The sequence below is a fragment of the Aspergillus stella-maris genome (genome assembly GCF_047715825.1).
Source record: "Aspergillus stella-maris strain CBS 113639 unplaced genomic scaffold BDV14scaffold_38, whole genome shotgun sequence".
In the NCBI taxonomy this organism is placed as follows: Eukaryota; Fungi; Ascomycota; class Eurotiomycetes; order Eurotiales; family Aspergillaceae; genus Aspergillus; species Aspergillus stella-maris.
The window spans coordinates 1-25124 of record NW_027396832.1 but is presented as its reverse complement, the minus strand read 5'-3'; the positions used below and the strand labels follow the sequence as shown (position 1 = coordinate 25124).

Sequence of the window (25124 nt, the reverse complement as noted above, 5' to 3'; positions counted from 1 at the left end):
CGTCAGAGATCCCCAATTGATATGTTTGTGCCACCCTGGTCATCCGGCCAGTTGCATGCCAAGGTGGCATTGATGAGTACGAACAAATACGCTGGCCACAATCATGTCGCACCGGAATATCATTGTGTCCCGCAAAACTGTGGTCGGGGAAAATAAGAGATATATGGACTGCGGGTTTCTAGATCGAGCTGGAAAGTCCAAGCATTTTGGGCGACCCTAAGTTCTAGCAGCACCATCGCTGACTCGCCAACAAGCTTGGCTCAGTGGCTGGTGTGCGACGCCGAGGTCCTCCAATATCAGGCACGATGGTCATATCGAAGACCGTTTCTTCCTTGACTAGGCTCTGATTTGGTCCGTTGTATCAATCCTATCGCGGGCACATCGTATTCGTCATCCCTAATTGGAATCTGCGGCGCCCAGCTAGAATGTGGGCGTAGGCAACTACGTCATTTTACTTATGCCTAGTCTTAAGCAGCCGTATAGAGCGGTTGAGACCTTACTTTGACTTCGAGGTCAAACGCATGGTGTCGGTTTGGGCAGGCAAGGGGTGCTTGGAGTGGAGCCCGGTGCGACTCGGAGTAGAAGCACTGCTACATGTACAAGTCAATCAGATAGTTATAGTCATTCAAAACTCGCACTGCCTTGCATGTATCTGCATCTTGTGTCTGAGCCTATGGTAGGTCCCGTAATGTGAGACAATCGCATTTTCGGAGGTTTTATAACCGCACTTAGGCCCTGCCCATTCCCTGCACGGATTTGTCAATGGAATGGCAGCTTAATCTCCCTAAGTCGGAGAGCACAATTGTTATGGGTTACGCCAATGACACTACTTCAACAGTGCAAGACAACAATGACCGAACAATATCACCCTCAAGTCAACAACAGACGAAAAAGTCGGCTTTACAGTCCATCAAGCCTTTCCACAAAACCCTCGGTTGGTGTCTGGCTTTGACCTCGGGGATTCTTCTCCATGGGTACGATACCGTTATTGTAGGCAATGTATCCTCTATGCCAGAGTTTCAGTAAGTATGCCCGGGCTTTCTCACATCACACTGCACAAAGTATAACCCACCAATCTAACACAAGTAAAGAAAAGACTTCGGCCGCCTTCTAAACGGAAAGTTAATTATCCCAGCCCTATGGCTAGGCCTATGGAACATCGCGAATCCCGTCGGCGGTATACTCGGCGCTCTTGTCGGAGGCTACGTCCAAGACCGCGCTGGACGACGCATCGCGCTCATGATCGCAACCGCCATATCAGCCATCGGCGTCGCAGTAGCATACGTCTCGAATCTCCCAGAGGACATCCTAGACCGACGCGCCGTCTTCTTCGTCGCGAAAGCTATTGAGGGATTCGCTGTGAATATGGTCATCAGTACAACGCAGGCTTATATGTCGGAAGTCTTACCTCCCATTCTACGCGGTCCGATACTGGCGTTCTTCCCGCTCTTCATGCTCCTTGGTCAATTGCTGGGGAGTATAGTCGTCTATGTCTCGCTTGATAAACCCGGGGCAACGGGGTACAAAACCTGCTTTATATCCGAGTGGGCGTTTTCAGTCTTACCATTCATCGTGGCAATCCTAATGCCCGAAAGCCCGGCATATCTCATCCGCAAGGACAAAGTCGACGCAGCTCGAAAGTCCCAACGCCGACTCATCTCCTGCGCGGATGAAGCAGAGACCATCCTCGAACAGACCCGCCTCTCCATTGAACTCGAAACTCAAACGTGCAATAATGACAACGGCTACGCAGCCTGCTTTAAAGGTCCGAACCTCCGCCGCACAGCAATCGTCCTATTCGCAGGTTCCCTCCCCGGAATATTCGGCCTTGCACTGCTCGCCAAAGCAAGCTACTTCATGCAAGTCGTCGGCCAGAGCGCACATAACAGCCTTCTCTTCCTCCAGATCGGGCTGGGGCTAGGCCTCCTCGCTAATCTAGGAAGCATGTATTTGCTTTCTAGATTCGGGCGGCGCCCGTTGACGTTTTGCGGGCTCATTGTTTGTATATTTCTTTGGACGGGCGTGGGTATTGCGGGGTGTTTTGAGGGGGTTGTTACTGTTTGGTATGTTACGTTCCTCCTGCATCTACCAAATCTTCCTCCCATCAGGTGTTCTAATTGGAATCATTACTAATGTGATATGGTACAATACTGTAGGTACATCCAAACCTCCCTAATTCTCACCATAATCATAGCAGGCCTAACAACCTGGCCCGCCTCATACGCATTCGGATCCGAAGTTTCGTCGCTCCACCTGCGCGCCAAATCGCAGGGTCTAAATTGGCTGGCGAATTGTCTGTCGATGGGTGTATTGGGTCTTGTACTCCCGTATATATTTAATGATGATGAGGGCGCGTTAGGGGGGAAGACGGGGTTCGTGTTTACGGGGTTTTGTGCGGTTGCACTCTTTGTGGCGTGGTGGATTGTTCCTGAGATGAAAGATTTGAGTCCGATGGAGATTGATAGACTTTTTGAGGAACGAGATGGGGGTGGGAATGGGGAGGGTGGTGGATTTGGAGTGGGAGGTAGATAGGTAGGGCTGGAGAACGCACTGGCAGGAACCACTGAGCCTTTACACCACGTCAATTATATTTATTATCTTTAGAGCACCAAATACATACGACCACAGGGTGTGGAGAACATGGCTTCCCGTCCGCTCAGCCGTGATTAAGCCACTATTACCAACGTGGCCAGAAGTAAAACGAGCCCTGAGTGCGTTGCTGCTTTTAGGGGTGATAGACATTAAGACTTATGTGAGTGCGGGTGAGACGAGTGATAACAGGGTGAGAATATCACGGAAAGGTGAGTGTGGGTAAGAAGTGAAATTTAAGCTACCACTTTAATTCCTTTAAACTCAAGATAAATAGAAAGGGCTTTCCCTAACGTTACTTTTTTTAATTATTGTGGGAAGTGAGAGTATGTCTGTCTCATTGGGTGGCCGGTAGGCCGTCTAACGTATTTCCCTGGTGATCCATAGGACTTCAAAATTTCGAACGTGAAGCGCCCTTAATCTTTAATAATCTTGCCATACGCCCTCTTTAAGGGTCCAAAACAACCAACATCAAAAGGCTGTAGGAGATGCGACGGATAAGCAGGCATGCAAAAAGGTATAATGTTGTTTTCCTTGCAGGTACAATTAAAATTAGGTGTTAGGTGGCTTCCATGGCCATCTAAAACCAGCAATTGATACCCCCCCCCTTGTACGCCCATTAGTGGCTGGAATGAAGACTATTTAAAGCCAGCGAAGGCTAATTGCATCTATAGTCCGTCTATTGGCACTTGCCAGGGATCGCGCCTGGTCTTATACGTATGCGCGGATGTGTGGATTTAGCTGATGTTGCCGCAGTCACTCTGGTTGTCAATACCCGATAATACAAGCATCCATCGCTTTTCTTATCCTTAATTCATCGCCGAGGCTCTTTGAACTATGCACCAAAGTGGATGTATTGTGCCCATAGGTATGGTTGCTCCAGGGTCTGCGCACGGACATGTGCTACAGCTGTATGTAATGCAGCTGCCACTCCCCGGTTCTTCTCCAGTATGCGCCCATTAACAAAAAGTTCATGATAGAAAATTCTCGCCACCTGCACACAAATATCATCAATAGACGGCCACATTGATGCCACAGTATGTCCAAATCCTGCCACCTGGAAGCTGCTTGCCAAATGGAGGGCTTCATCCGCCAAGTCAGGAACTTGGTTTTCAGCGGTTGAGCAGGCCGAAAGGTATGCAAGCCATGCCTGTCCATGATAGGTTTGTGAAATCATCTGCACTGTAAGCCGGTCAGGTACAGACACTGATCGCCCTTGCAACGCCAGGTAGCTGCTGGAAGGATTTAATATATCAGATGACCCATGGCATGCAAAATGTGCGACAGTGCAAGCCTGGAGTGCCTGGACAACTCTTTCCGCACTGGGCCGAGTTAGTAGCTGCAAGGTATGCGGGTTTTTGATTGATTTCTGGATAACTTCAGCTTCTGCCACTACACCAGGAAGAGGCTCTGCTCCTGGTGTCGTTGGCATGGTCACCAGCATGAGGGACTGTGCGGGTATCTCCGCAGCGACGTGGTCCCTGGCATACAGCAATGTTTTGATAGACGAAGTGTAGGAGGAAATAGCACAGCTAAAAGTATTTTCGACTGAACTTGTCGAGTGAACTCCGGCTGCATGGAACGGGAGAGCAGTAGCCAGTCCTGTGCCAATCCACCAAATTCGAGGAAGTTCTGCAACACCTCTAGGGTTGAGAAAGCCCAAATTTTCAAGTACCACATGGACACATTTGAACCATAGACAACTTAAGAATTTCTGAAACTCAGAATCCTGTCCTGGACTCTCTTCACATTCCGTCAGTATGTCTCGGGATGAGCCCCTTGTTAATTTCCATGGATGGTATTGTCGCACAGTAGATGCAGGAAAGTCAGGCAAAGGGACATGCTTAACACCTGATGGTGAAATGATCAGGGCATCACTGCCAATGGATGTAATATTCACAATCACAATATGACCGTCGGTAGCACATTTTTTCAACTCGTCTGCTGAGGGAGGTAGAAAGAATCGAGAAAATCCGGGTAAATTTTGTCGGATGTGTTCTAAATGTAATTCTAATTCTCGAAAAGCCCGATCACGCTCTCGAGACATTTGTCGCTGAATTTCTGGCGAGCTATCAAGGCCGATGGGGCGCGAGGTTAAATCCCGGAGTTGATTGAGCTTTTTTGCTTCAATAGGATATTTCTCTGCAAGGGCTGAAATGTCACTGCGGTTGTCAATAAGATAGCCGGTAATTAGCCCTCGTCCCTGCTCCAAGTACTCGACGGCAGATACTGGGTCGGCTGCTGTTTTCAGAAGAAGCGAGCAGACTTCTGCAGCCAGGCCAGATATCTGAGTAACAGCATGCTGCTGATCATCACGGGGCAAAGACCGACCACACACTAGTTGTAGCAGAGGAAAGGCTTTATCTGCTATAGAAACAGCCCTTGGATAATCTCTATCCTCCATCAGGAGCTTGATTGTTTCACGAGCTGCTTGAACCCGAGCTATGGGTACCGCATTCTGGCAGTGAAACGCCTTGATATAGGTGTCGATTGATGCTTGTTTATCTTTGCTTTCATGCATCCGATCGTATCGATCCGAGAGGCGGGCGGCCAGGTTATTCAACCGGCCGACGAGGTCCGAATGGCCGCTTGGAGTGATTTGAACGGCTTTCTGTGCATTCTGAATAGCCTCTTCTAGGTCATTTGCGTTTCCAGTTCGATCATATCGGTCGGAGAGCCTTGCCGCCAGGTTATTCAAGCGCCATGCAAGGTCTGGATGATCTGGTGGGGTAATGTCGACTGCCTTTTGTGTCTTTGTGATCGCTTCTTCAAGATCCCCTATGTTTTTTGTCTGGTTGTACCTGTCCGAGAGCATAATAGCCAGGTTGCTCGATAGGCGTGCGAAGTGTGAATTGTCTCCGGTAGTAATGCTAACCGCCCTCTGCGCCTTCTGAATAGCCTCTTCAAGATCTTTCGTGTTTCCTGTTCGATAATACCGAGCTAAAAGCCTGGTGGCGACATTATCCAATCGCCATGCGAGACTTGGATGGTCATTCGGGGTAAGGTCAACAGCTCTCTGTGCGTTCTGTATTGCCTCCTCCAGGTCATCTGTTTTTCCGGTACGTTCATATCGATCTGAGAGCCTTGCAGCCAGAATGTTTAGAAGTAATGCAAGATCTGGATGGTTGTCAGGGGTAATATCAAGTGCTTTCTGTACTTTATTAATCGCGTCTTCCAGATTATCTGTGTTTCCTGTTTGATTATACTGGTGACTAAGGCAAGTAGCCAGGGTAGTCAACCGACTTGCGAGATCTGGATGATTTTCTGGGGTGAGACTAGTTGCTCTGTGTGCATTCTGAGTAGCTGTTTCCAGATCATTGATGTTTCCCGTTCGATAATAATGGTCCGAGAATATCCCAGACAGGGTGCCCAAGTGGCTCGCAAGATCTGGATGGTCTTGCGGGGTCATATCAACAGCTCTATAGGCTGTCCGAATCGCTTCCTCCAGGTCATCTATTTTTCCTGTTTGATCATGCCGGTTTGAAAACATGGCGGCAAGATCAATTAACTTGTCTGCCAGACTTGGATGGTCTTCTGGAGTCAAATGAGTAGCTCTCTGTTGCTTTTGAATAGCATCTTCCAAGTCATCTATACTCCCCGTTCGGTGATATCTATCAAAGAGCCTGGTAGCCAAACTACCCAACAGCCAAGCAAGATCTGGATGGTCACATGGGGTTACATCGACGGCCCTCTTTGCCTTTTCGATGGCCTCCTCAAGGTCATCCTTTTTTCCCGTTCGGCGATAACGGGCTCCAAGATGATTAGCCAGGTTAATCAACCAACGGCTGAGGTCTGGGTGTTCCTTTGGTGTAATGTCGACAGCTCTCTGTGCCTTCTGAACAGCCTCTTCCAGGTTGTCCACATCTCCTGTCCGGTTATATCGATCTTCAAGATAATCGGCGAGGTTATTTAACCACCCACCGAGATCCGGATGGTCTTCTGGAGTGACGCTCACTGCTCTGTGCGCATGTTGAATAGCTGTTTCTAGATCGTCTATATTCCCCATTCGAGCATAACGTTTGGATAATTTCAGAGACAGCCCGTTTAACCGTCTCACAAATTCTGGGTGGTCTTGCGACGTTATATCAACAGCTCTCTGTGCCTTCAGCACAGCCTCTTCCAGGTTGTCTATATCTCCTGTCCGATCATATCGATCTTCAAGATAGTTGGCGAGGTTGTTTAACCACCCACCGAGATCCGGATGGTCCTCTAGGTTAATGCTCAATGCTCTTTGTATATGCTGAATGGCTGTTTCCAAATCTTTAATATTTCCTGTTCGATCATAACGGTTTGAGAGCCTCGCGGACAGGTTATTTAACTGGCCTGCAAAATATGGATGATCTGGCGGCGTTATATCAACAGCTCTCTGTGCCTTCTGCACAGCCTCTTCCAGGTCACCCATGTTTCCTGTTTGCTCGTATCGGTCTCCAACATAGCTGGCCAGGTTACCCAACCTTGCTGCAAAAGCTATACTATTCTTTGGGGTAATGTCTGCTGCTTTTTGTGCCTTCTGTATAGCTTCGTCCAAATAAACTGTGCTTCCTGTTCTTCTATAGCCGTCTGCGAGCATAATTGCCAGCTCGTCCAAATAGCTTACGAAATCTGGAACGTCTTGTGGTGTAATATCTGAAGCCCTCCGCGCATTCTGAATAGCCTCATTCAAGTCATCTGGATCCTCTGTGTGGATGGATCGGACTTGAAGGTATTTTGCCAAGTTACTCAACACGGCTGCCAGACCTGGATGGTCTTGTGGGGTGATATTCACTGCACTTTGTGCCTTCTCAATAGCCTCTTGCAGATCATCCATACTTCCTGTTCCTTCATAGCGGTCTGAAAGCATTATAGCTAGGTCATTCAACTGGCTTGCGAGATCTGGATGGTCCCGCAGTGTGTGATCCAAAGCCAGCCGTGCATTTTGAATACCCTCATCTAAGTCGCTTAGGTTTTGTGTTCGATCATATCGCTCTCCAAGTTTATTGGCCAGGTTGTTCAGCCACCGTGCAAGATCTGGATGGTTATCTGGGGTGATGCTGACCCCTTTCCGTGCATGATCGATCAACTCTTCCAGATCAGCCAAATCCCCGGTCTGACTATATTTGTCCCAGAGCCTGCTAGCAAGATTGTTCAACCGCCATGCAAGATCTGGATGATCTTGTGGGGTAATGTCAACCGATCTTTTTGCCTCCTGAATCGCCTTTTTCAAGGGATCTGTGCTTTCTGTTTGCTTTTGTCGCTTTGGCACCATATTGGCAGGATTATTGTCAATTTGCGTAGTTTGGTCGGTGACAGAGGCTGTCAACTGTGCTCAGTCCAAGTGGTAGACTGGCTTGGGTTCCTAAGGGTAGTGGGTTCCTTATAAGAGCCTAATAAGCCTTTATGGCATACGCAAGACCCTCATTTTTGGATTGATCTCACTCTCTTTATCTTTTGGTGAGGCTCATGATCCAAAATCTAATTGCACCTGCCCGGAGAAGCGTCAGCTAACCAGAAGGGCGGGGTATCTCGTATTATTCGCGTAATATCACAAGCGCCCGCCAACACATTCATATTCGACCTATACGACAGCTGCAAAGGCAAGAGGCTGCACTAAGAGCCTTGGCAGCAGAATGCCCGTTCTCGGTCGTAGACGTTTTATTGGCTGGCTCTCGAGCTCTCGAATTTGTTGAGAATATTAGGGTGCCTTGGAGATAAGCATCCTGAACTATTCTCAATTTCACAGACTGTTGCTATGCCGTGCCCCCATTGAGCAATCGGCCTTCCTTTCTTTTACGGCTGCCTGCAAATAAATGCAGCTGAATTCGACAATCTCGCGGTGGCTGCTAGCCTTACACACCAGGTCTTGAGCGATAGGTCAGAGTGCCAGGCTCATTGTCAGCCAATGAACCTACTGAGCCACGCTGCTAGCGTGACAAGCACGGAATCAGGATAAACCTGCCCGGTCATATCGGGCAATATGACGCTAGGACAACTAAGGATCAGGGTCAAATCAGTAGATTTGACGGCGGCATAGCGGTTGCTTTGACGTGCTTTGACGGCTCATGCTGGGTGATTTGATTCAATATGACGGACATTTTCTCCATTATGGGGAAAGTGGAAGACCAAAAAAAAAAAAATTATCAAGTAAGGCTCGAACAGTGTTGCAAGAAGAACACTGGCGAAGGAGAAAAGAAAAAGGTGGCAAAACCCTGGGTAGCAGAAAGCCTGACGACACGTGTCCCAACCTGCAAACTACGAAGCTATAGTATAATATTTGGAGTGAATAGTCTTCGGCGCAACGAGCTTTAAGTCCATAAAGTACATGGCTTAGAATAAGTAACTAGCTTGCGCCGATATGACATAGCGAGACATGGACCCTGGCGGTTTCCCACAGTATAAGTCGGCGGGATGCCGTCACAGCCTCATTCAAGTCGATTGTCCAGAAACCTGATTCGCTGTCGGAATGAAGTTCCTCGACACTCTTTCCGTTGCTCTGTTTTTCTCTATCGCTCAGACAAAGCATATTGTGCCTAGTGGTTGATGGAGAGACACGGATGGGAACTTGGTCAACGCGCATGCCGGTAACATATACTTTGACGAGGAGTCCTCCAAATTCTGGCTGTTCGGGGAGTACAAGATCGAGAAACAAGAGGGCGGCGGTATCTCGGTCTACTTTTCGGATGATCTAAGGACTTGGGAATCTCATGGATTGGCCCTTGGTAGGTGAGCGACACCATCTCAAGGACTTTACAGACCGTTTCGTTTCTGGGACTGATCGTAGGCCACCCGTACATCTCAACAGAGCACATCATCAAACGTCCGAAAGTCATCTTCAGCGAGGAAACTGGGCAGTATCATGTGCGTATTTGATCCGATTACACTTCCGCGATAATTGGGTAGATGTGGTGGCATGCGGACAACTCCACCTACGGATGGCTTCTCCAGGGCCTCGCAACATTCGACACCGTTGAAGGTCCATACGAATTCGTCGCTGCAGTCGCGCCCTTCGGAAATTGGAGTCAAGACTTTGGCTTGTTCACCGACCGCGAGGACGGCAGATCGTATGCATTTTATTCGAATGGTGACAGTGCTGATGGCCGAGACGTTTACCTCACCCGCTTCAACACCAATATTACCGCTTTGGAGGAGGTTGTCTATCGATTCCCGAAATACGACCTCGGAGCTCCCACAATTATTCAATCGGACAACAGCTACTGGGCAATGTTGAGCCACAAGACTGGTTATCGTCCGAACAGTATGTTGTGACGCGATATGTGTTGAATGATGACTGACGACTTTAGATGTCGTTGCCTTCCACGCAGACGACCTCAGCGGCCCGTGGTCTCAGCCCCTTATCGTTTCGCCGCTCAACACTTCGATTCATATCGACGGCACAAGGAAGACGACGTACCTATATCTCGGAGATCAATGGGTTTCCAATACGCTCTGGGAAAGCCGATACATCTGGCTTCCGATCAATATCGACGAGCACAAGCAGACCCTGGGGGTGGAATGGCACGATGTCCATGACTTGGATGTGTACGTTCCTCTACCTAGAGCTGAGCACACCGGCTAACAAAGCTAGGAAAACCGGCGAGTGGCACGGAGTCAAGGGGAAAAAACTAGACAGCCACGAAGGCCATAACGAGCGGTGACGCATATCTTCAGGAGGCTGTATGTTTACTGCTGTCACCTTTCTTTTCTATCTGACTATGACAGAATTTTGCCACCGACGGAGCCATATTAACCGGCATCTACGGAAATTACAGCACCGTCACATTCGAAGGCGCCAAAGGCACCGGCAAGCCGTAGTTGGTGTCATTCTACTATTAGAGTACGTCTACCCCTGTGGTCTAAACAACCCAAAACTGACCTTGCAGACACCGACGACATGGGATTTGGAGACCAACGTAATCCCCCTACCCTCCTGATTCAGAATGAAGTCTAACCAATCCAGCGGGCGGCACACCGGATCGGATTGACGGAGAATGGCAACTGCGCCGCATCAGCAGCGTTGTCGTGAATGGTGATACCCAGAACGTCGAAAATTTATATTAACAAGACACTCACAAGGGAATCATTCGATCGACGCCATTGGAGTTGACGTTGAAGAAAGGGGGAAAAAAAACTATTACCGTCGGAGGACTATACAACGGCTGGAACTACAAGGGGGCGGACTTGGATCGCCTGAGAAATGATATTTCTGGAGGATTGGATAGGCCATGGTTGGAAGTAGAAGTAATGCATCGTGAAATGTCTAATTTAAAGAATCTGTTGAAACTCCTGCTAAAATTACATCCAGTGGCTAAGTGGCCACCGCCTCATGCGCTCTAAAATCTGTTATAGGCAACATTCGGTGCCGAGGTAATTTCCACTATACCCAGCATTAGATCAATCAAGATGTGTATGACTTAGCACCAAGACTTACCGTTGCTTCAAGCTCACGAACCATGTCCCGACTTGCCTTCAGCCTAACCAGCTGCTGGCTTAGCAGCATCGCTTGCTGCAGGGTTACTAGCATCGCTTGCTGCGCCAGGGGACGGATATTCTCCCCAAGAAAGCTCGTATATGATCTTGTTCCTTTTCCAAACGCCTTCCCCCACTACCTGCATGTCTGCCATAGCCATCCCCTTTGTGAGGTTCGTGTAGATATGGGCGGTATGCCCGCCGGGACTCAACCCGATCGAGGATGACAGTTGTCCGGAAGGACCTCTCCGCTGCGCAGTGTGGTGGACAAGTGAAACGAGCCTCTAAGTTATAGTCAGATAACAGACTCTTAATGAATATATCAGAGGTTCGCTGAACACAAAGCTAGGCACTTACATGATTTTCAAGCTGGTCTTGCCCAGACGCTTGGCGCAGGCGTGAGCGAAGTGCTCAGTGGCATGTTTCAGGGCTTCTGCCTCTGCATCCAGATCTTCGGCATGTTCTTCCAATCGTTTCTTAGCGTTCGGGTGCCAGTTGATCGTGATGCCGTCAACGGCGCCCTCCCAGATGTTCTGGGACAAGTGGTTGGTGTGAGCCATCTAGTTTGGAGAGTAATAGCTGCTTGTTGCCGATGGTTGAAGGGTCAACAGCTGACGAAAGACGATTTAAAGGTGTGTAATTGTTGGGTGACTGAAAGGTGAAGAATGGTAAAAGAACACGGTGCCTCCAATCGAGAGTCGCAAAGACCAGTGAGAAAGGTGTTACTCGGGCTTAATCAATCTGCGCTATTTTACCTCTAGTCCCTGGAGACTGACACAACGACTGCAAGAACACAAGAGCCGTAACGCACAACGCAGCCACAGTTTGGAGCATCCGTCCCCTGTTGTTTTTGCCTGCCATACTGCCCGATTATCTACAGGCTCTAGCATACAGAGACAATGACCCATTCTCATTGGTGTTCTAGCCGTGATGAATTTTCCCAGGCCCCGGTTGGCAGAGTCAGTTACTTAATTTGGAAGGGAGGGGGCCATCCATCCTTGCGCATTTCGATTGGCTGGAAAATACTGCCAGCGCGGTCGACATAGAAACAAAAAGCCGATCATTCCACCTGTAAACTTGCAGTTTTCCCTCCGCAACACTCTGATCTCTCTTTGACTTCACATCTGTAACATGGTAATTGAGGAAGTGGACGACTTCGGTGACTTCGTCCAAGACGATGATGAGGTGATGGAACTTGAATATCTTACCGAGCCTTGGTCCGACTACGACATCAATGAAACAGACAAGGTGTTCTATCCGATCTCTCTGGGTGAAGAGTTGAACCAGCGATACTTGATTGAGCATAAGCTGGGTACTGGTGGTGGCTCAACTGTGTGGATGGCTTATGATCGCCTCGACAAGAAGGAAGTCGCGCTGAAAATCATGGCCTCCGGAAGCTGGGCCGACAACGAAATCCGTATGCACGATGTGATTCGAGGAGGATTCCTCGCACCTGGTGACGGCTCTGGCCACCTTTTCGCTTCCTGGTAATAACTCAACGGAAGAGGGTTACCAGCATCAAGTGATTGTGTTCCAGTTGATGGGCCCATGCTTCGACAGGTATACCATAAAGAAGATACCCAGGGCTACCCGGATGTCTGCTGCTCGACAGCTGCTGCGGGCTTTGGAGAATCTACACAATGCCAGAATTGTTCACCGTGGTAAGCATCCGTCTTTGTACTCCACCTTTTATGACCGATTGTATAACTTAGTCCCCAGATTTGAATGAGAGGAACTGCATGTGGGGACTTTCCTCGATCGACCATCTGACCCGGAGCGCAAAATACGAGGCAGTCGGTCGGCCACAGAAGGAATCCATACCATTCGTCGAGCTCTGGAAGCCGGGTGAGCTCGTCATTCCTCTTGAGTTCCCCGACAGCCTTCGCACTGACCAAGTCTATCTCGGCGATTTCGGTCTGGCGAAGAGATTGAACGACCCGGAAACCGAGCGCGGGTATCCCCCTCCGCAGTACTGCTCGCCAGAGCGGCTCCATGGGAAGGGTCCGAGTTTCGCATGTGATATGTGGAGCTATATGACCATATTCTCATTGCTCTATTTGGGCTTAGTGCCATTCACCAACTGGCCGCAAGGTGGTGTGATAAGTGGTATGGTTGCCTGTCTCGGGCCCTTTCCCGAGGATTGGAAGGGGTCATACGTCTGGGGAGAAGCCTGTAACTCCTACTATGACCAGTCCGAGCCCGCCGACCCAAACTTTACCCTCTCGGCTAGGATTACAAAGATGCACCCGGATTGCGATGAAGAAGAGCGACAACATGTGCTATCCGTGATGAACAAGGTCTTCAACTACGATCCGGACCAACGGCCGACGGCAACGGAGCTTCTGCATGATCCTTCTTTCAAGGCTATCATGGCAAAGTACGGCGTTGATCAGGGTGGACCTCTTGAATGATGGGTTATTTCTAATCACGAGTCACGATTATGTACGATACCAATGCTCCTTTATGTTTTCTTCTAAATTGCAATGTGCCAATTTGATTATCATTGCCTACCATTTGTAGTGAACTGGTCTCCGCTGTAACGATATTCATAATGTTTATTCTGAAATTGGAGAACTGGGACAGTGTGGGGTCACGAGACTTTATCCCCCTCGAGCCATTCGATTTCCTGCCCCCGGCTAACATCATGGCCGAAACATTCTCTTCCATCCTAATTATAGACTGGAGGCGCTTGCAAGATCCAACCGCCAAATCAAAAGGGCTAGATGATCTGCGTGAGGCCATATTTGTCGTCGGCTTCCTCTATCTGACGAACCATGGACTCGAGGTACGCTCCTTGACTTTTCGGTCAATGCTCGCTAACACATCCAGGATATCATTCGAAAAGTCCACGCAGCACTACCTGGCCGATTTCAAGGCCAGGTGCGACATGATCAACTCGCGTTCTTTTGTGGGGTATATGCGCCTCGGTGCGGAGACGACCGCGGCAAAGACTAACCCCGGCCAGATTTGTTCTACGACCTTTTTTAAAACAAATTGCTAATCAGGAAGCAATACGACTTTGGTACACCTAGAATGAAGACTTGGACGGAGGATCAGGGGATCTGGTGGTGGTTGGAGGGAAACAGTCAGGTAGGGGCATTTACTTCCAAAGAACCCGTCACTAAGAGGACATTCCAGTACCCTAATACACTTGGTGTCAAAGAGCTTATGGAAGAGTACATCAAGAAGTTGGCATGGCTATCTTAGCAGTTCATGCAATATGTTTCCAAGTGCCTTTCACTCCTACTAGACACCTTTGTCGCATTCAAGGGCAATTTCAAACAACTAAAGTTCATTAAATATCCACAGGCGCTACTAGACTCTCAAGGCGTTGGTCCGCATAAAAACTCCTCTTGGCTATTTACATTCCTGTCACAAGACAATACAAGCGAGCTGCAGGTTTTGAATAAAAGCGGTGATTGGATTAATGCTCCGCCTATTGAAGGGAGTCTCATCGTGAATATCCAGCAGGGTCTTGAAACTGTCACCGGTGGAATCTGCGCTGCAACTACGCATCGGGTCTTCGTACGCCCATTGATCTCGCAAATTTGATCTATCGCTGACGGTGGCCCAGGCCCTAACAAATAGCGAAACATAGACACGCTACAGCATCCCATTCTTCCTCGGGGTCAGAATGGATCCCACGACAGAACAGCTCCGCGAGTCAGCGGCTCATATCGTTGACAAAATCCCAGTCTCGGATGATAGGAAGAAACGCGCTGTTGATGTCCCGAGCAAATTCCTGTCGCCGCTCTATTCCTGTGTGAGTATACTGCGGGTCTTTCATGTCCAACGGCTGGCGGTATCGATAGTTTGGCGAAGCATACCTTCGGAACCGTATACTCAGTCCTCCCGAAAGAACTGAGGCCATTTTCATCAAAGGTGCTCACACAATAAAATTTCGGTCGATGTTTAAAAATTCAAACACCCCGCCTCACCCCCGTCCCCAGTCCTCTACATCCTCCCGCATCCGCTTCCTGAACCCGAAAACCGAACGTATTCTCAAACCTAGCACGACGCAGACGGTGAGTACACAACCATCTCTATGGCCTCCACGGCCTTCATCCTTCCCCGGAGCTAATCATTATCGTCAAGACCAGAAACGATGGACGCAGAGAACTTCCGCAGTTGTTCCGTCAGCGACGACAGCCTCATTGGTTCTGCCGTATTCAAAAATTGTGTCACTTCTGCTAGCGTAGAATTCAAAAAACGCGCAAGTTCAAACAACCAACTTTTTTGAAAAATGTTTAGAAAACTATATTCTAAAGGTTCCTGTAGGTTCTTTATATAGTTAATAGCTTATATACTAAATTTTAAGCTATAAATATAAGGATAAGGTAGGTAAAAAAGCCTTTAGAAATGGAGATTTTCTTTAGATAATTTTACCAAAAGATTGCCAAGAAATATACTAAATGCCAAGAAATTTCAAGCAATATATATTAAAGTAACAACCTTTAATAACTTTATATATTCTTAATATTAGGTATTAATATTAAGTATATGTTATGGGCCCCTCGTACGAGGTGCCCTAAGAGACAGAACTCGGTCGCTACGCGACCTCGTACGATGACCCACCCTCGCTTACTGCCCTCCATTTCTTATTCCGCACACAGCGCCTGTACCTCTTCTTCTTCAACAGACCCTTCGTGTATATAGGCATGGTATAGTTTAGTACAAACATATCAACCCCTAACAGTATATAGTATAATAGTAGGTACTTGCTTTTAAATGTCTAGTTTAAATAAGATCTAAAGCATGTTTGCTAACTATATTAGGTTTTTTTGAACTTGCGCGTTTTTGAATTCTACGCTAGCAGAAGTGACACAATTTTTGAATACGGCAGTTCCAACAGTCGGCGCGATCGTTTAATATCACGACCGCCGCGGTTTGCTACCACGCCCTCTCTTGACCACGATAACCAGAGGATCCCCGGAAGAACAGGCAAGCAACGGGTATGGACCTGAACGGTTAGAAGTGCTTTTTTCGGGCCGGACCAGTGGGGGACGAGACGGCAAGAACTGGCAATGTATGAGCGGCAGAGGTGGCTTCTTATTGGTGGATACCAGGTGGGTGACTAATCGATATAAAAATGAATGAATATTGAAGGTTAGTGTACACATCTCGCGCGACATCAAATTTTAAGAATACCAGCGGTCAATAAAGGTCGACAGAAAACCAGTCCCGTGGCTACATAGAAAGAACAACATACTACATTCTCACGAAATTCTCTATATGTTCATCTAGTCGCTACAACTATCTTCTCCTACTGGGGCCGGTTGAATAAAGTTGTTGCAACGCCCGAGGACTGGCTTCCACTGATGATATAGGGCGGGTGTATGCTTGTTCCTTCAATGCTGTGCTTTGGCTGGGTGACTCGGACGCACTGGTTTGCTCAGGTGCTATCTTGCTTTTTCCTCGGCTATGCGCTGCAGTTGAATTTTATCAGGGAGGTTACTTATATTGTTAGTATGTACATTCTCAATGTAAATAGTACCATTTCGATCCATGTTGCTGTGCGTAGTCTCGTCTCGGCGAGTTTTACCCTCTGGGGGAGTAGTGCTTATGAGAAATTAGAGGTTGAGTGGACGGCTATCTTGTCGGCTGGGTTGGCAGTACTGCTTATGTCGTGTCCAATGGCATTTTACTTCTATGGGACGAAGATTCGGTCTTGGAGTTGGTTTTGCGAGACGCCGTTGGACGGGTAAGTTTAGATATTGAGAGGGGTATGGTTAAAAGAAATCATAGAATAGAGTATCTAAAAGCATGTAATAGAACAGGTTGTCTTAGCATGATATGAAAAAGTAATCCTACCATGAACTCCTACCGATTCCCAACCAGATATCTCAATCGCGGGTATCAAGAGTGATGAACGCCAGATACTCCACAGGTAAAAGTTACGACAAACAGCGCCTATCAAAGCTTCGTAGACTTGGAGCTGGCACCGCCGAGGCACCATCTGGTCAATTTAATGAGGAAATTGTCGTCAGGCTTGCTAAGGTCAAAGAGGGGAGTTGTGCGCATGACAAGTTGCTCGCTGTCGTGATAAGCCTCTATGACGCGAAGATGATGCTCCCCAATAGCAGAGAACAGCAGAACCTATATAGAGATCAGCCATGAATATTCTACTTGCAGCAATATTTTGTTAACTTACCGGTGCGATGACATTTGGACGGAGCACAGAGGTATTCAGCCGCCGATGCATGATTCGAATGGCTGTTTTGATTTCCCCGTGAAAAAGCGCGGCTTCTTTGGCACTAGCCATTTCGTTGAACATCAGGGCTACAATATGAGGGGCGCCGCTCTTGGGCATATGGTAGGCTGACTTTAACTGCCACCGGGAGCCCCGGGTCATGTCCACGAGGTCGCCGAAACCGAAGTTACCCCAGCTGCGAGGGCACGCGGTCAATCGAAATGCGTTGAGAAAAGCATCATGCTAGACTTACTCTGAGTATTGGACACCAGGGGGGAAAGCCTCCTCGTTTGGGAGAATGCAGTGACAGAAGAATTCGTTAACGAGAAACGCGAGCGACCTGGCATTGAAGTAGGGCTCTTGATCCAGCCAAATGTCACCTTCAGAGTCCGACCGCTCGGGAGGCTCTATAACTGAAGGATACTGTGCAAAGAATTGGGGACCGTCGCCTTCTTCGAGGGTCATCGGTAGTTGTTGAATGCCCACTTGTTTGAGATCGGCGGGGAGAAGACTGGGGCCGAACTGGTCGAGAGCATGGTAGATGTCAACCAGCTTATGGCGAAGACTTTTTCGTGCAGCAAGAAGTTGGCGATCCATATTTTGTTGGCCAGAGATGAGTGGGGTTGAGATAGGGATGAGAGGGAGAAGGAGAGGGAGGATGAAGGATCATGGTTGCAAGATCGAAGATGAAGAGAATCAAAGTGATTGGTGTGGCCAGACTATCTACTTGGGAAATTTAGCCTGTTGTCTAAGGTTGCATACCTAACGTAATCGGTAAGCGAGCAACGCACCTCTGTATTCCATATAGAATGGCGCTTTTTTATACTCGAATATCTCAACAACTAGTAGATTTAGTGTATTTCTATGAATCCCTTTGCTCGGTCAGATAGGCAGGTCGCGCGAGGTAGTTAGGTGAAGGTGAGACAGGTGAGCCGGACGGTGAGAATCTCACCCTGTCTATTGTGCACTCACCCTGATCTCACCCTGGTCTTACCCAAGTCGCGCAATGACAAAGGTGATAAAGTTTGTAGAAACAATTATTTAATACATACGACCACAGGGTGTGGAGAACAGGGCTTCCCGTCCGCTCAGCCGTACTTAAGCCACACGCCGGCTGGTTAGTAGTATGGTGGGTGACCACATGCGAATCCCAGCTGTTGTATGTTTTTATTCACCTCTTTTTTTTGACTCATCGGGTCTATCGCCCGTGCCGTCCTGTCTTCAGGTTCTTTACCTGAACGCCCTAAAGCTGTCTAAAATCCACCTGCCAAGCCTATATAGCTAACGTGGCCTTTTGATCTGGTGGAACACAGTCTTTAGCTTTGGCCTTTTCTTATCCATTGGAAGCAAAAGTCTCCTGGCTTCCGTGTTGCCTGTTCTAGCCACACCAGCCGCCACACCTTGTGGCTCTTTGCTCTTTTAATATCCTGACTAGAGTAACCACTAAATAAAGCACCCGGCAGTTTGTATACTGGTAAACATGGTAAGGAGGTTGTATAACATTTAAAGCACCCATAAGGCAGTATGGATACTAGTATTTTTAATAAACAGGTGTCAGGAAGCGCGACCCAACAGCCAATCGACCCGCCGAGCCACCCCTTACGGAGGCCTATTTGAACAAAAGGATAAAACCCACGTGATCTGAAATTTTTTGTATACCGCCTTACCTCCCGCTTGCCTGCCTTGTCAGCTCACCACTACATTTGTGATTCCTATGTCCTTGTACAAGCCAGAATGCCTTGTCTACAGTGGTATGACAAAAGTTTGCATTGCCCCACTCCCCCTAGAATAAGCGCTAGCTCGCAACCGCTTCCTAATTCAGATTAGCTGAAGCTATTCTGCCAGGCAGAATAACGCGTAATTGAATCCAAGAATGCGATTTGAAGCTACTGAGGATACCTTACAGCAGCTTAAACGGGCGGCTATGGAGGCCTGGCATGCAATTGATGAGAGGGTTGTCAGATAAGGTCAGGGTCGTCCTGCTAAGTGTCGAAGCGGACCTTAGGTATTCTGATATCAAGAGAGAGAAGAGCAGAGTGGAAGATGCAATAGTCACTTGGTTCGTACTGGCGATCTGACTATGTTACTGTAAACTGAAGATAAGGCACGAGAGACAGAATGTAAATACTGGTGGGAAATGAGCATCCTTTTATATCTTGCCTGGGTATTTCATCCTCGGGTGAAATACCTCTCTCATCATACTCGTCAAAGCGTTGGAGTATGACTGCTTTGTCGGTCATATCAGTAACGAGATACTGATATGATGCTAGTCCCATTCTGTCCTTAGCGTATCCTGCCGGACCGTCTTTCTTCCTTGTCGCACCTCCGCCTGCGGCGTAGTGTGACCATTGGCTGTCGATGGCCGCTTGCCTCTGACAAGGGTGCTGCGAAATCTATGTCAAACTATGCCTCATCGCGTACAGGCAATCATTCAAGCAGATGGCTGGTACACAAGTTACTGAGGTTCAGATAGCTTTATACTAGCTTAGATAGGAAGGCGGAACCTGCTTTGGGACTAGCGTGTTGTGGAGGTAGAGTGGAGTAATGCAAACTTTTGTCATGCCACTGTAGCAATCGGCCTGTTCTGACCGCCTGGCTGACCAATAGAGGTCACGTGCATTTCAAGTACCTGGTGTCAGCCAAGGCGAACTCATTTTTGGGATTATTCAGTCAGCCAAGCCAATATCACAGCGCCTCGTTCTTTCAACTTTGCATACACTATTGATGGAGGATACGATGGAGGATACGATGGAGGATACGATGGAGGATACGATACTACCTTTTCGGGATCTAATGAGGCCTCTCGCCAGATATTTAAAGCTCTATACAGACTGTAGTTAGAAGAGCAAGACCTTCATTCATTTCAATTCATACCGATTAGTCATCCGATTCAATCCACCAATCATAGCCATCTCTGTCACTCATAGTTATGAGCCCGGAGACGCTCTAGGGATTTGAATAAGGAATTTGTTACTCTATTTAACATACCTGAAGTTATTCGCGACCCTCATCGAGCTATACAAGCAAGCCACGAGGTGGTTGTGTACCGAATCCGACTATATCAACTTCGAAATGACGAACCTGACTGATATAAAAACCGCCCTGAAGGTCCAAGCCGTCTTGACCTCATGAGATGACTGGCGTGAATGGTATCAAGTCATCAAAGATCACGCAACCGAGCGAGATGTATGGGAGTACTTCGATCCCGAAGTAGCTGATAGCAATCGACCTGTACCGCCGTCAAAACCAAAGATTCCAGAAGAGAGCGATGCCTTAGAGAATGCATATCGACGATATCAAATAATGATGCAGGAATGGAAGGAGACGAGCAAGGCTATCCGGTCGACAAATGAAGCTATACGAGGATCAGTTGCACTGCAAGTACGACAGCTCATAGTGGATAAGGAATCGAAGGAGTTGCTACGAATACTGAAGCAACAATACGCACCAAGTGATGAGGAAGAGGAGATGAGAGCTCTAAAGGAATACAACGCCGTTAGGTCTCGCTCGATTAGGCAAGGAAAGATCTCTGCATGGCTGAATGATTTTGATGAAGCTTACCTAGCCATTCAACGTCGAAACCTCCCAGAAAGCAACGACAAACATGTCAAACGCCAATTCCTAGCAGCCATATCATCAGTATCATATTCATTCGCGGATCGAAAGGTTGATATGCTAAACAATCCGGAACACGCAAAAGAAGACTTTCACACGCTTCTAGGGCAATATCGCGCTTATCTGGCGAACACTGAAGGCTTCAGAACGACATTATCAAGCATGAGTTTCGCGACTTTCAACGACCAAAGCAACAACCAATCGAAATCGAATGATCACTGATGTGTATGCGGAAAGAATCATGCGTACAGCAACTGCTGGTATCTAATGGTCTCAAGGCGACCAAAATGGTGGAAACCTAGTGAGAAAACCAAAGCCAGAATTAGTGAAGCTATTGCGAGAGATGACAAGCTAGCAAAGGAGATTAAGACAGCAACAGAACTTGTACAACAAAAGAGGAAGGAGCTGAATCAAAAGGAGAGCAACAAACCAAGAGAGGAGCATGTCATGGCACTTGCTTTTAGTGCAGAGATTGGCGGATCCTTGAAGAATTGCTTTATCCTTGATTCTGGCGCATCAACGCATGTCTGCAATGATATCTCAAGGTTCGAGACCTATGATTCGTCAGTACAAGGAACTCTTCGCGCTGGAGATGCATCAGTAAGAATACAAGGGACCGGAAACGTCAAAATACGCCCGAACTGTGGAGAAGAGTCAGTGAATACTCTGGTTACCTTGACCAATGTGGCCTATGTTCCAGGACTTCATACGAACATCGTCGGAGCCAGGAGACTTAAAGAAGCAGGATACAGCTGGGATTTCGACAATGACCTTATCAAGAAAAGCAAGGAGATTATCTTCAGGCTAGGAGATCATCCATCAGGACTGTGGATTGTGGAGCAACCAGAAGAACGTCAATACGCCTTTGCAATACCAGAAAGCGATGCTAAGAAGGAAACTCGTCAATCAGCAAAACCCTTGGTTCTGAAAGGGGATATGGATCTCTGGCACTAAAGAATGGCTCATGCAAGTCCTGAAGTGCTTCGACACCTACCTGAAGCAACCACAGGCGTACAAATCAATGATCTAGAAGCAAACCACAGCTTTAAACAACCCTGCGAGGACTGCAAGCTAGCGAATGCAACACAGCAGATATCTCGACGACCAATGATGACTGCAACTGCTCCGTTAGAACGGGTACACTTCGACCTTATTGAAATGCGCATGGGATTGAATGGAGACCAATGGATCACTCACTTTTATGATGAGGCAACAAGAATGCACTTTGTATTCACCCACCAACGGAAAAATGGCTGTGTCAACGCCATCAAGACATTTGTGAATCAGATGAAGAACCTATTCGGCTTCTCAGTCAAGTATTTCAAGAGTGACAATGAACAAACACTTGGGCATGAAATCAACACATTTAAAGCAGCAGAAGGGATTGCTCACCAATATTCTGTTATTGCAACACCAAATTAAAATGGTGTGGCAGAACGAGCAGGATTCACCCTTGTCGCCAAAGCCAGGCAGGTTCTAATCTCTGCTCGATTACCGCAGGATCTATGGCCATGGATAGTTGCTTCAGCTGCAAGTGTTGTCAATAGAACTCCCACCAAGGCCCTGAACTGGAGAACACCATGGGAGACACTCACGGGAAAGAAGCCAGATTTGGCTCACCTGCGCGTTGTTGGCTGTACAGCCTATACCCGTCAGCAGCAGGAGAAAGGCAACAAAATGGCTCCAAGAGCGTATCGAGGGATACTGCTAGGTTTTGTGGCCTCCAACATATGGTTTGTATGGAATCCTAAGAAGCAGCGAGTTGAGACAGCAAGAGATGTTCAGTTTGATGAGAAGAAGCTGTACAACCTCTCTAATCCCTTTATTAAAGATGAACTAAGTGTTAATTCACCCACTCCACCAATCAAGGTACGACGCCTACCAAGCGAAGCAGAAGAGATTGAAGAAGATGAGCACCTTCCTGATGATATAACAACTAAATCCATGAGAGCGAGCTCAGCGAATGACATACAACAACATGTTGAGGATGGAGAAAATGAAGCTATATCAGGTCAAGCGGATAGGCAAGCTGGTGTTGAGGAACCACTACCCAAAGAGGCAGGCGGTTACCAGAATCATGCAAAACAAACCCCTCCACTATTACCTACACCAAATGCTTCACCAAGTCCAAATGCGGTATCAGGCGATTCTGGATTGAACTTTATGCCAGGAACTTTCGAAGAGGAGGTAGAAGGATCAACAGAGCGCCCAGAACGATATCGAGACGATTCACCAAGCCGATATCTCCTTGAATCACTTCAGGAGGATCACCAACGAGCAACCAGCGTGACCCCTAGCATACCTGATGCTCTAGGAAACGCAGAACAGGTGGATCACGATTCCCAAGCCTCATCAAGATCAGGGGGTGAGAGATCAAGAAGACGACGCGACGAAGGCCTCGATTCAGACAATATACTAGAAGGAAGGCGCCAAACACGTCCCCGAAGAGATCAAGCGGAATATCAAGCTCATGCAGCCGTTGAAACGTCCTTTATTGAAGAACCAGAAAGGGTTGAATATGCATTTTCAACTGCTTTAAATACTGCAGAAAGAAGCAAGAAACGTTGGCACCGCAGCGAACTTCCCAAACCACCAGAAAACTATGCAGAACTACTATGACATCCGCTTAAAGCAGAATTCGAGACAGCTGCTCGGACAGAGATAGGTGGATTAGAGGCTAAGGAAGCCTTTGACCTCGTGAAACGTGAAGAAGCAGATGAGAAGCAGATCTTACCACTAAAATGGGTGTTTACCTACAAGTTTGATGAAGATGGCTATCTTCTAAAGGTAAAAGCACGCATCTGCGTACGAGGAGACCTTGAAAAGGATCAGACTACCAACAACTATGCAGCAACAGCCTCTGCGAGGGTGTTTAGAGCAGTGATTGCCATTATTGCAGCATTTGATCTTGATACTGACCAGAAAGATGCAATAAATGCTTTTCTAAATGCACTACTTGAAGAACCAGTCTATACAAGACTGCCGGATGGTTTTGGTGTACCAGGAAAGATATGGAGGATTAGAAAGGCACTGTATGGCCTTAGGAAGTCTCCACGCCTTTGGCAGAAAGATCTAGCAGCAACACTCAAGAAGTTTGGCCTCCTGCCAGTTCCAGAAGAGGAATGCCTCTTTATCAACAAGTACATGATTATATTGGTTTATGTTGATGATATTATCATAGCAAACTTGCCAACAGCTGCCGCGAGAGAAGAAACCAAGCGCTTCAAGGAGGAGTTAGCCACACGATACGAGCTACGCCACCTTGGAGAGGTCAAATGGTTTCTAGGAGTACGGATACTGCGAGACAGACCTAACAGAAAGGCATGGCTATGTCAAGACGCCTATATTGAACATCTTGCAGCACGGTTTCATTTAAATACTCTTACAAAGTGGCCAGCAACACCACTAGCAAGTTCTCACGACCTTTCCCCATACCAACACCAGGCATCCAACGCCCAGATCAAGGAATACCAGACAAAGATGGGATCTATACAGTATCCTGCCGTCCTCACGCGTGCAGACATTGCATACGCCGTCAGTCGACTATCAGAAGCCTTGAAAAACCCGTCGCCAGATCATATTCAGGCAGCGGATAGAATCATTGCCTACCTTTACTCCACGCGCTTTCAAGCAATTGAATACTCAGGCAACACCAGCAACAAGGAAGTGGTTATAATAGCCTCTAATGCAGCTTTTGCAGATCGACCTGATCGATGTAGCTCAGCAGGCTACCTCTGCGGACTATACAATGGACCAATTGAATGGAAGTCTGGCAAGCAACGAACGGTAACAACGTCAACCACTGAAGCAGAATACATGGCCTTGATGGATGCAGCGAAGGCTACATACTGGTGGAAGAGGGTCTTCAATACCATGGGATTCGATCCACAACATGAATTGACAATATACTGCGACAACCAGCAAACAATACGCCTTCTTACCTCTAAGGATGTTGAGCAACGTTCTAAGTTACGACATGTTGATATACACCGCTCATGGCTTCGACAAGAAGTTCAGAACGGCCGGTTGAATATCAAATGGATACCGACAAACAACATGGCTGCCGATGGCCTTACAAAGGCACTTCCAGGACAGAAACACCAAGAATTCGTCACGATGCTTAACCTTGTCGACGTGAAGAACCTCATCCAAGCCCAGGAAGGAAACTAGAACTCCCAAGGCGCTGAGGGGGTGTGTCAGCCAAGGCGAACTCATTTTTGGGATTATTCAGCCAAGCCAATATCACAGCGCCTCGTTCTTTCAACTTTGCATACACTATTGATGGAGG

The 25124-nt window shown here is 47.7% G+C and overlaps 8 protein-coding genes across 8 annotated transcripts; 5 read left to right on the top strand and 3 right to left on the bottom strand.

Annotated features, from left to right (window-relative positions):
• Positions 1 to 646: 646 nt before the first annotated feature.
• On the top strand, positions 647 to 2666 carry BDV14DRAFT_190666 (general substrate transporter; the record flags this gene model as incomplete). The annotated part of the gene is made up of 5 exons (XM_073771362.1): positions 647 to 690; positions 876 to 1022; positions 1092 to 2063; positions 2157 to 2488; positions 2629 to 2666. The coding sequence occupies 5 exons, from the start codon at positions 647 to 649 to the stop codon at positions 2664 to 2666; spliced, it is 1533 nt and encodes a 510-aa protein (XP_073626697.1).
• A 1627-nt stretch (positions 2667 to 4293) lies between these two features.
• BDV14DRAFT_201460 (uncharacterized protein) lies at positions 4294 to 7834 on the bottom strand (the record flags this gene model as incomplete). The annotated part of the gene is made up of 2 exons (XM_073773760.1): positions 4294 to 4332; positions 4400 to 7834. 2 exons carry the CDS (start codon positions 7832 to 7834, stop codon positions 4294 to 4296), a joined length of 3474 nt encoding a protein of 1157 aa, XP_073626696.1.
• Positions 7835 to 9204: 1370 nt separating this feature from the next.
• BDV14DRAFT_175928 (glycosyl hydrolase) lies at positions 9205 to 10787 on the top strand. The gene is made up of 6 exons (XM_073769159.1): positions 9205 to 9288; positions 9368 to 9820; positions 9867 to 10104; positions 10151 to 10239; positions 10285 to 10399; positions 10446 to 10787. Exons 2-4 carry the CDS (start codon positions 9466 to 9468, stop codon positions 10218 to 10220), a joined length of 663 nt encoding a protein of 220 aa, XP_073626695.1. The 5' UTR covers positions 9205 to 9288; positions 9368 to 9465; the 3' UTR covers positions 10221 to 10239; positions 10285 to 10399; positions 10446 to 10787.
• A 249-nt stretch (positions 10788 to 11036) lies between these two features.
• On the bottom strand, positions 11037 to 11591 carry BDV14DRAFT_201458 (uncharacterized protein; the record flags this gene model as incomplete). The annotated part of the gene is made up of 2 exons (XM_073773759.1): positions 11037 to 11313; positions 11389 to 11591. 2 exons carry the CDS (start codon positions 11589 to 11591, stop codon positions 11037 to 11039), a joined length of 480 nt encoding a protein of 159 aa, XP_073626694.1.
• Positions 11592 to 12067: 476 nt separating this feature from the next.
• On the top strand, positions 12068 to 12773 carry BDV14DRAFT_82319 (uncharacterized protein). The gene is made up of 2 exons (XM_073777612.1): positions 12068 to 12692; positions 12744 to 12773. The coding sequence occupies exon 1, from the start codon at positions 12163 to 12165 to the stop codon at positions 12520 to 12522; it is 360 nt and encodes a 119-aa protein (XP_073626693.1). The 5' UTR covers positions 12068 to 12162; the 3' UTR covers positions 12523 to 12692; positions 12744 to 12773.
• BDV14DRAFT_175921 (kinase-like domain-containing protein) lies at positions 12086 to 13575 on the top strand (the record flags this gene model as incomplete). Its single annotated transcript, XM_073769158.1, has 2 exons — positions 12086 to 12692; positions 12751 to 13575. Coding segments are annotated over exons 1-2 (809 nt in total), but the record flags the coding sequence as incomplete, so codon positions are not given.
• A 100-nt stretch (positions 13576 to 13675) lies between these two features.
• BDV14DRAFT_190662 (uncharacterized protein) lies at positions 13676 to 15043 on the top strand (the record flags this gene model as incomplete). Its single annotated transcript, XM_073771361.1, has 6 exons — positions 13676 to 13944; positions 14037 to 14121; positions 14239 to 14556; positions 14630 to 14794; positions 14844 to 14913; positions 14982 to 15043. The coding sequence occupies 6 exons, from the start codon at positions 13676 to 13678 to the stop codon at positions 15041 to 15043; spliced, it is 969 nt and encodes a 322-aa protein (XP_073626691.1).
• A 1605-nt stretch (positions 15044 to 16648) lies between these two features.
• BDV14DRAFT_175908 (uncharacterized protein) lies at positions 16649 to 17944 on the bottom strand. The gene is made up of 3 exons (XM_073769157.1): positions 17475 to 17944; positions 17183 to 17417; positions 16649 to 17127 (listed from the first exon to the last, which is right to left on the bottom strand). Exons 1-3 carry the CDS (start codon positions 17816 to 17818, stop codon positions 16945 to 16947), a joined length of 762 nt encoding a protein of 253 aa, XP_073626690.1. The 5' UTR covers positions 17819 to 17944; the 3' UTR covers positions 16649 to 16944.
• Between the last annotated feature and the right edge of the window lie 7180 nt (positions 17945 to 25124).